Here is a 10,124-nt window from a genome sequence, read left to right on the forward strand (position 1 = left end):
TTCTTAAATTTACCAAGGCTTGGTTTTTTGACCCAAAATATGGTCTATCCTGGAGAATGTTCTATGAGCACTTGAGAAGAAAGTGTATTCTGTTGTTTTTGGATGGAATGTCCTATAAATGTCAGTTAAGTCCATCTTGCTTAATGTGTCATTTAAGTCTTCTGTTTCCTTATTTATTTTCATTTTGGATGATCTGCCCATTGGTGAAAGTGGGGTGTTAAAGTCCCCTACTATTATTGTGTTATTGTCGATTTCTCCTTTCACGGTTTTTAGCATTTGCCTTGTGTATTAAGGTGCTCCTATGTTGGGTGCATAAATATTTATAATTGTTATGTCTTCTTCTTGGATTGATCCCTTGATCATTATGTAGTGTACTTCTTTGTCTCCTGTAATAGTCTTTGTTATAAAGTCTATTTTGTCTGATATAAGAATTGCTACTCCAGCTTTCTTTTGATTTCCATTTGCATGGAATATCTTTTTCCATCCTCTTACTTTCAGTCTGTATGTGTCCCTACGTCTGAAGTGGGTGTCTACAAGACACTGTCCTCAATTCTTTTCATTCTTTTTTCTTTATTCTGCTCTCTGGCAGTTATTTCCATCATGTTATCTTCCAGCTCACTTATCCGTTCTTCTGCCTCAGTTATTCTGCTATTGATTCCTTCTAGAGTACTTTTAATTTCAGTAATTGTGTTGTTCATCACTCTTTGCCCTTTAGTTCTTCTAGATCCTTGTTAAATGTTTCTTGTATTTTCTGCATTCTATTTCCAAGATATTGGATCATCTTTACTATCATTACTCTGAATTCTTTTTCATGTTGATTGCCTATTTTATCTTCATTTGTTTGGTCTTATAGGTTTTTACTTTGCTCCTTCGTCTGTAACATATTTTTTTGTCATGTCTTTTTTATTTTTCCCCCTTTTTTGGTGCTGTATTCCTGTCTTACTGGTTGTTTGGCCTGAGACATCCAGCACTGGAGTTTGCAGGCAGTTGGATAGAGCAGGGTCTTGTTGCTGAGATGAGGACCTCCAGGAGGCCTCACTCCAATCAATATTCCCTGGGGTCTGAGGTTCTCTGTTAGTCCAGCAGTTTGGATTCAGAGCTCCCACCACAGGAGCTCAGGCCTGACCTCCAGCCTGGGAACCAAGATCTCACAAGCTTTGTGGAATGGTTAAAAAAAAAAAAAATCAGAAAGAAAAAAGGAGCAGTACCATATCAAAGGATAAAAACAAAATACAATTAGATGTAAAATATATTAGGAAAAATAAAACTGTAATTGAAACAACTGCAACAAGGTAAAATAAAACCACACAGAAAAAAAAGAAAAGCCTTGGCTATGGGGGTGGAATTTAGGCAGGGGTTGGAACTTAGGCAGGGGCGGGGTTTGGGGTTTGGGGTAGGACAGTACCTAGGCGGGTGGGAGAGTGACCCTTGAGTGTGGCTCGGGACCTAGGCCGACTGACTTTCAAGCGTGGGGTGAGGCCTCTGCCTAGGAGGTGCGCAGAAGGGGAGAGGCAGCAGGCTGGAAGGAGGGCCTCTGGAGTGTGGGGTTCTGGAGTTTGGAGGTAAGGCCCTGAGTGAGCATGTGTGGGTGGGGTTTAGGCTGAGCGTGTTGGAGGGGGTCTCGGAGTGTAGAGGTGGGGCCCTGGTTGGGGGTGTAGGGGTGGGACTCAGGTTCTGTGCAGCAGGAGGGAGGCTCCAAGGGCAGAGGATTAGACTCGTGAGCCCAACAGGCTTCCCGGTGCCTAAGTGGACAGGGAAAGCACTGGCTGTGTTCCTTTCTGTTCCTTCACGTCCCACGGCCACCGTCTCCCCCAGGGTCTCCCCCACCCCTCTGGACCCCTAACCGTGGGTGGGTCCGCTGGTGTAGGAACTCCTCCCCTCCCCCAGCCATCCCTCAGGGGTGCTGGAGGTCTGGTCTTTGCTTTTTGCTCCCCCTTCTCACCTTCCCACTCCCTCAGGACCAGCATGGCTGGAGGGGACCTCGGTGGGTAGAGGATCAGGCCCGGAATCTCAGCAGGTTCCTGGGGGTCCAAGTGGGCAGGGAAAACCTCGCCAGGCTCCCTTTTGATCCTCTGCCCACCAGTGGTTCCCCAACTTCCCCCTTCCGGCATGTGGGATCCCTTCCCCTCCCCCAGCTGCCCCTCAGGGGTGCCAGTTCCGTCCCACCTCCACTTCTCATCCCCTTCACTCCCCCCATTCTCCATGTCCTACCTGGTCGCTGGGGTTTCCTCCCGTTCCCTTACATGTCCATGGTCCCCCACCGGTGCCTGGTAGGTGCCCGAGTTGTGAGGAGACGCGAATTCCGCGTCCTCCTAGTACGCCATCTTGACTCTGCCCCTCTCGACTTCCACCCCTCTCCATTCATTTTCATTCACTCTCATGTTATTACCTGGAAATAGTATTTATGGAGCCTCCAATGTTCAGGTGAAACTTTAGTAGGCTTTGTCTTTAAAACTACATTACCTAGATAATTACACCTATCATTTTTTAGGAGTGTTATTTTATTGTCATAGTAGGGAAGTAATGGTATCTCTGCATTTCATGGAAAGAAAACCTAAACTCTGAATTGCCATAGAAATTGAGTGAGAGTTGAGATTAGAAGTCAAGAATCTCAGCTTCTCATTTAGCACTGATTCTTGCAAGCACAAAACAGTTATGCAGAGAACCTCAGAGATGCCAGTTGGACATTCAAAGATTAAAACTAAGCTCTTCAAGAAGGACAAGATTCCAAGATAATCTCATCCTCTCTTCCCAACCCCTCTCCACATAGATAAAATGAATTGCATAGAGAGCCCCATAAGATTTTAAAGTTTTATACTAAATGTATAGGGATTTTGCAAACTGTAGTATACTATTATTGTAAATAAAATGAGTCTTTAAATTAAGATTGCTAAGGAATTCTCTGATGGTCCAGTGGTTAGGACTCAGTGCTTTCACTGTGGAGGGCCTGGGTTCAATCCCTGGCTGGGGAACTAAGATCCCCTAAGCCACGAGGCATGACCAATGAATGAATGAATGAATGAATAAATAAGGGTTGATAATGTATTTCTCTTTTGTCATTTTCTTTTATAACCAAAGGCAGGGGGGAAGAGGTTGTGAATGGAGAGGCTATACAGAGTATTTGTTTTACGAGCAGGGCCAGTTGAAGGCTAGTTTGTGAATTCCCTACTGCAGACACTAAGAAGTGGTAAAGTTGATCTTGTATCATTTTTTGGTGAAAATCTTGTGATTGTAAGCCTGCTCCAGGCTGTCTGTGTGCCTGTCTGTACTGATGAACTAGCTTTACTGCCGGACAGTGGGTTAAGCCCTTAGACAACCCTCTGATTTGGATGTGTTGCTGACCTGAATGGCCTGTGTATAAACAGGTGATTACTGGAAATATCAAAGCAATCAGAACGATTATGTAGGATTCAAACAGTCCTGACTGAACCATTTATTTTTGAACAGTCATTTTTATTGTTCCAATATGGTGTGTTCACGTCCATTTCGTTCCACAGGGTGATCTTCTGTTCCAGGGAGAAAATGTCTCATCTGCAGAAAGGAAAGTCACCTGTGATATTTGTGAAATGCCATGACAAATCTCTGAATAGAAAGTCTCACTGGTGAGCATCATGGGCTAAGGCTCTCTGGGTATCTTGAACTTGCTGAGGGATGTTGCTTGATGCATTTGCCCTTCACCCCTGAACTAAAGGCTTGGACTGAGTCTTGTGATCAGAGCCTTCGGGTGGCCTTTCTCAGGCCTCCTACATACACATTAGACCAGTGCATTTGCTTTTGGCAGTACTTCCTCTATTTTCTTTTTCTTTCTGTTCTTTCCGCCAGCTCTGGCCTTCACCCCAGGTGCACTTTTTAGATTTTATTTTACATCTTGAACTACCACGAAATCTTCATTTCTGCTTTTTCCTGTACTGCCCCCTTTACAGACCCTGTGTGCAGTGGATACAACACAAGTTAGTAGCTGTGATTGCGGCTGTGGGTACAGCTCCTCCCAGGATGTACCCAGGGGAGCAAAACATCAGCTGCAGCCCAAGTCCTTCTTGATTCTCCAAGTGCCAGCAGATTCCAGGACAGAGAGCCAAAGGGGCAGCCACCAAGCATCCATCTCAAAACCCCCAAAGACGGAAAGCTAGTGGACTTAGAGTTTAAGAGATGGTTCTCTTTTCCATCTCAAAACAACTGCCTGGCTCTTTTCTACCTGACCTTTAAGGCTAATCCACATGGCAGCTGTCAGCTGAATCATTCCAGCATGTCAGTACTAAGTAGAGACTGAACATGTGACCTTCCCCATCCCCTCCTGAATTCCCAAAGTGTGCCACTTTCATTCCTCCACTAATTCCCCTGCCAGAAGCCAAGTGTTGATGGGTTATAGGTATAAAGGGGGAAAGCTTAGATCATATCATAGAAGCCAGTGACACAAGAAACAATGGGAAAGGCTGGTCACAACATCATCTGGAAATAGAAAAGCCAATTGCTTTCGGTTTGTCTTCTCCCAGTTGCATTTATAGACCAAAGTACAGAATAAGAATTTTCTAATCAAAAAAAGCATATTAAAGACCCTAATGTGGAATATCTCTATTATTTTAAATTTCCATTTTATAAGATAGTTTATCCAGGGATAATTATGGATTTTGAATAGATTAGAAAAAATAGACAAAAAGACAATAAAATCATTGTAACTATCACCCAGGGACAACCCCCAATTAACATTTTAATTTATATCCTTTCAGACTTTCTCTATGCACATGTAATATTTACATTCTTTTATTTTTTTACATAATGGCATTATGACATATGTACTTTGAGTGACAAGATGAAGCCATCTGGATTGAAAACATTAATGTAAGAGCACTCAAGATAAACTTGAAATGGAGAACAGTTACTGGTATTGAGACAGGGAGAATAACTGAATTTTTATCTAAGTGGAGACTTCTACTAAGAGCTTTATTGCTTTGTTTTTCCTCATCACAAATCTGAGGCAATTTCACACTTGCTTTAGCTCTTTGAAAGGAACTCCTATATGAAGTTTTAAACATTGATTTTACGTTACCTATAAACATACACAAACACACCTCTGCATACATTCTCTCCAAATCATCCACAACTCTAAATATATAATGTGAATTAAAAAAAAAAAACTCAAAAAATTAGGAAATAACTCCAGCTGTTTATAAAGTATTTCTGGTCATATTATTTATATAAGTTATAAGACTTTATCTGAGATAGTTATGATACATTCCTCATCTGATTATAAGACCACTGGAACAACAGATATTTAGAGAGCTTTTTATTTTTTTTACACCTGATCTGCTTCTAGGAGGTAATTATGAATCAGACTAATTACCCTCTGCAGTTTGTCATCTCTGTGACTAAATTAATCAATCAAATAAAAGCTTCTCTTTCCCTCATTTTCTGAAATAACTCTTTAGAACTCTCAAGAAAAGAAAAAAATAAGTATTTTATTTAACAAGTTTTAGAAGTAAGCAATCTTCCTAAATTTTGAAATCATTTGGTTCAGTCAGTCTTCTGAAAATGCTACTCCTTATCAGGACATGGCTAAGTACATATTAGAGTGTCTTTTATTCTTATGAGCCTGCCACTTCCTCTGATTCAGTTTATTCTCACAACCTTTGTTCTGAACTTCCAGGTGACTACTTTTTCACCATGAAGGTAGTTGGGGGGAGGGGAGGAGGGTTATAAAACACTAAGCAGGTAATAAATTGCCATTCTTCCTCTGTTTTCTCTCAGAAACTGGGCAAATCTACAGAAGAAAGAACAGCCTATGAATTCTATGAAGAATGAAGTAACTTTTACAAAAGACGCCCAGTGCTTTGGGTGGTTAAAGGTGGATTTTCCTGAGTATTAATCCCAGCTCTATAGCCTTGGTAGTTATTTTAGGAGACAGTCTCAAATACTGAAAAGTGGCTAATTCAATTTGAGGAGTAGAGTGGCCAAATAGCACATCTTTCAACATTAAAAAATAGCAGATATGAAAAGCACTGCCTTCTGTCCTTTGAGAAAGAAAGAAGAATTGTTTGGGCTCATGGTAAAATAATCAGACCTCTTCATATAGTGATTTTAGCCATAGCCTAAAATTGATTAGAACCTCATATTTTAATTGGAATTCTGCATTTTTCTAGACTGATGACCTTTTCAAAGTTTTATCCAAGTCTAAATATAGAAAGGGATTTTTTTGTGGCATGAGTCGGACCCATTTACTTATCAGTCAAAATACCTACTTTCTTGGAATGATTCTCCTCTTGCCATTGGGATGTAGCCCAGGAGTTAACCAGGAACTAGTGACTTGGAGAGAGGAATGGGGAGAATAGACTTGATAAAGCACTAACGCTTTAAATACTCCCTGCTGTTGGTTGCATCATAAATAAGTTACAAATTAAAAGACATATAATATTGAGATCAATTAAATCTTAATAGGCTTTGCTGTTTATTGTTTAGTCTTTCCCCTTCCTTTTCTTGCTTTGTCTCAAGATTATATTTTAACAAACTTCCCTGGATAGGCATTTAAAATCAGCCTGTTACCATCAGCTGACACATAATTTTAACTACAGAGAAAGAAAATGAAACCATAATTTTATTATCAGATTTTCAAAATTATATTCATTGATTTGAAGTCCTTTAATATACAATGGTTACTATTTAATTTTAGGCTTATTTCAGTCAGACTTTTAGCATGTCTCTTTCTTCCCTAATTTTGATAAGAAAATATGTGTTCAAGGTCAAATTTTGCATCATGCAAACTCTTACAAATTTTAGACAAGGATTGTTTTTACTAAGTAAAGAAATAGTAGAGTTACAGGATATAGTCATAGGCAGTGCTTAAAACCATCATGGGCAGTTAAAAGGATCCCGCATTGTTATAATCACATGGAATATCATGAGAGTTGTTGTTGTTTTTAACAACTAGTCAAGAGTGAGTGAACAATTATTTATAAACTAGATCTCATATTTTCAGAATGCTTTTCTATATATTATTATAAAATGATAAAGAAGTCAAATATCTCAGAGGCTATTGCTGGGAATCCAAACTGTGAATGTGTGTGGGTGTCTGAACACATATTCACATATGAAGCCCCACATGTATGATTATTCCTCAGCATGGCTTGGAAGGTAAATGATCAAGAGATGTATTGGAACATATTGGAGTAGAAATTGTTCCAGTGGTGCCAGAACTTAAGGCCTTCATCTGAGAAATACGGTTTTGCCTGTACAAAATAGGACGAATGTTGTGATTGACATCAGCCAGCTTGGAATGAATTCTCTCTAAAAATAAAATGTTGTGCGACATGTTGTTGGCATCCCCCTTTATTGTAAATTCATTAATTCTCTGAATTTGGGTTTTGAGCAAGGGTGCATCAACTTAAGAAAGAATGAATCATATCAGTGTATGGCCCTGGGAACTCTGGCTTCTACAGACTTCACTATATAGATCAGCAATGCTTTGGCTTTAAATGTTATTTATTAGCTGTAAATATATGTGTGTATGTGTAAAGGGAGTTTGTACATATTGGAAAGGTCATTGTGGCTATCTGCATTTATAGCTGTTTGGTGCTAACTTTGTACATGTCTTTATCAGTGACAGTCTCACTGAGCCAACTTACTCTTATGAAGTAATACAATAAAATGGGCTTTAAAAAAACACAAAACTTACTTAACTATGTGAAGAAATGGAATCTGCTTTTAATAAAATTGATGAAATTTTATTACAATACTAAGTCATTATTTTGTATCATTTAAACCCCTCCAAAAAGAAATTTATTCTTAGGGCAGATTCACTGAGCAAATTTTTACTGAGTAATCCTATGTTTAGTAAAAACTATAGCTTCTAAAAATTACAGTGCATATTATATTTTATTTTTTTATATTTACATGTGCACAAAGCCTTAGAGATCCTTTAAATTATAGAGAAAAATGATACAGAATTTTTCCTAAAACAATACACAGGACTTTCCTTGCCTGCCAGATACTTTTTCACAAGTAAAATGTTAGACAATATAAAAATATCTTTCACCATTTTCTGGAATAGTGTTGCTATTTCTGAGGTCTGATAATTAGCTAAAAAGTCAGTGGCATTTGTGCAATAAAATGAATTATTTGGGATGAGAGGGTGCATTTTTAGACCTTTTCTTTGAATTGTCTTGATAATGAGAAAGAACAACATTCAGGGTCTTCCCTGGTAGTCCAGTGGTTAAGACTTCACCTTCCAATGCAGGGAATGCGGGTTTGATCCCTGGTCAGGGAGCTAAGATCCCACATGCCTCGCGGCCAAAAAACCAAAACATAAAACAGAAGCAATATTGTAACAAAATTCAGTAAAGACTTTGAAAAAAGGGACTTCCCTGGTGGTTCAGTGCTTAAGAATCTGCCTGCCAATGCAGGGGACATTGGTTTGAACCCTGGTCTGGGAAGATCCCACATTCCGTGGAGCAACTAAGTCCATGCACCACAACTACTGAGTCTGCACTGTAGAGCCCACGAGCCACAACTACTGAGCCCATGTACCTAGAGCCCTTGCTCCTCAACAAGAGAAGCCACCGCAGTAAGAAGCTCGCGCACTGCAAAAAAGAGTAGCCCCCGCTCGCTGCAACTAGAGAAGGCCCGTGTGCAGCAATGAAGACCCAACACAGCCAAAAATAAATTAATAAATAAATTAATTAATTTTTTAAAAAAAGAACGTACAGCCCATCCATGTAACTAAGTAAGGATTGGTTCTTCGAACAATCAGTACTTCTTAGTACTGCATCAATTTCTAGAGCAGGGATTGCCCTTCTGAGACTCAGAATAGCTTACGATAGTTTGACTTCTTGGCCCACATGTTCTTCATTTAAAGTATTATGGATTATACAATTTGTTTTTCTAGTTAAATTAAAATAAGTATGGTTTTATAAAATCTGTAATGACCTCTTAAGAAATTTAGACAGTTAGTTACTAATGTTCTAGACACAGCCTCTGTTTTGTTCATTAGGGAAAGTCTTTTGGAACACAGAATTATTATATCTGAATGATACCATCCAATAACGTATGCTTATCAGCTGCTTCTGGGATAACCCAAGCTTCTAACCTACCTTATTAGCATTCAAACTGTGCCCACTTAACTTCAGAAATGCAGTATCTGTACCTGATTGTTCTCATTTCCACTCTTTAAGTGTCAAATGATTAAGGAATACAATCAAATATTGTAGTAACTTTGTATGAGAACAGATGATTACTAGACTTATAGTAATCATTTCATAATGAAATCTGGAGTTCAGCTGAGGGTCTCCCTTGAGTCTTTGGCTGAGTACTGATCACTGTGTATATGTGTGTGTGTGGGAGTGGAGATAATGAACTACCAAATGTTCAGGAATGAACCATCCAAAAAGAATAGAGAAAATAGTACCTATATTGTTCACACAGAAATAAAATAGTGCCTCTCTCCAATTTACAGACTAGAAAAACCTCATAATTAGTGAGTTATCAAGTAGAATACACAAAAGGGCTTTATCTTGGTAGTTCAGCAAAAATAGCTCTAAAATAAACACTTCACTGGTACTGTCAACACAGCTTATAAGCAAGACCCAAAGGCTAAAATTGTTTCTAAGAACGTGCAACCCAGAACAAGGCTAAAGAATATTTATAAGAATTTTAAGCATCTACCAAGGCAAAATTTACAAATGTACCTGATCAAAATTATCAAGAATGCGGGCTTCCCTGGTGGCGCAGTGGTTGAGAGTCCGCCTGCCGATGCAGGGGACACAGGTTCGTGCCCCAGTCCGGGAGGATCCCACAAGCTGTGGAGTGGCTGGGCCCATGAGCCATGGTCGCTGAGCCTGCGCATCCAGAGCCTGTGCTCCGCAACGGGAGGAACCACAGCAGTGAGAGGCCCGCGTACCGCCAAAAAAGAAAATTATCAAGAATGCAAAAGGCAGAAAAACATGACCCGTAACTAAAAAGAAAAAAAAATCAACTAATCAAAACCAACCCAGATGACAGAATCAGTAGTTTAGGACATTAAAACAGTTATAAGACTACATTTTATGTGTTCAAAGAGCTACAGGTAAGACTGAGTATGTTAAGTATAGAAACATGGAAGCTTTTTTAAAATAATCAAACATCTTGGGATGAAAACT

The 10,124-nt window shown here is 39.5% G+C and overlaps 1 protein-coding gene across 1 annotated transcript in view; it reads left to right on the forward strand.

Annotated features, from left to right (window-relative positions):
• The window catches only part of LPL (lipoprotein lipase), a 29,447-nt gene extending 22,145 nt beyond the window's left edge, over positions 1 to 7,302 (forward strand). Inside the window, exons 9-10 of the mRNA XM_059073403.2 lie at positions 3,498 to 3,602; positions 5,746 to 7,302. Of these exons, the coding sequence (XP_058929386.1) occupies positions 3,498 to 3,602; position 5,746 (106 nt within the window). The 3' untranslated portion in view covers positions 5,747 to 7,302. The remainder of the gene's footprint in view (positions 1 to 3,497; positions 3,603 to 5,745) is intronic.
• Positions 7,303 to 10,124: the final 2,822 nt, after the last annotated feature.

The sequence above is a fragment of the Kogia breviceps genome, chromosome 8, assembly GCF_026419965.1.
Source record: "Kogia breviceps isolate mKogBre1 chromosome 8, mKogBre1 haplotype 1, whole genome shotgun sequence".
Lineage (NCBI taxonomy): Eukaryota > Metazoa > Chordata > Mammalia > Artiodactyla > Physeteridae > Kogia > Kogia breviceps.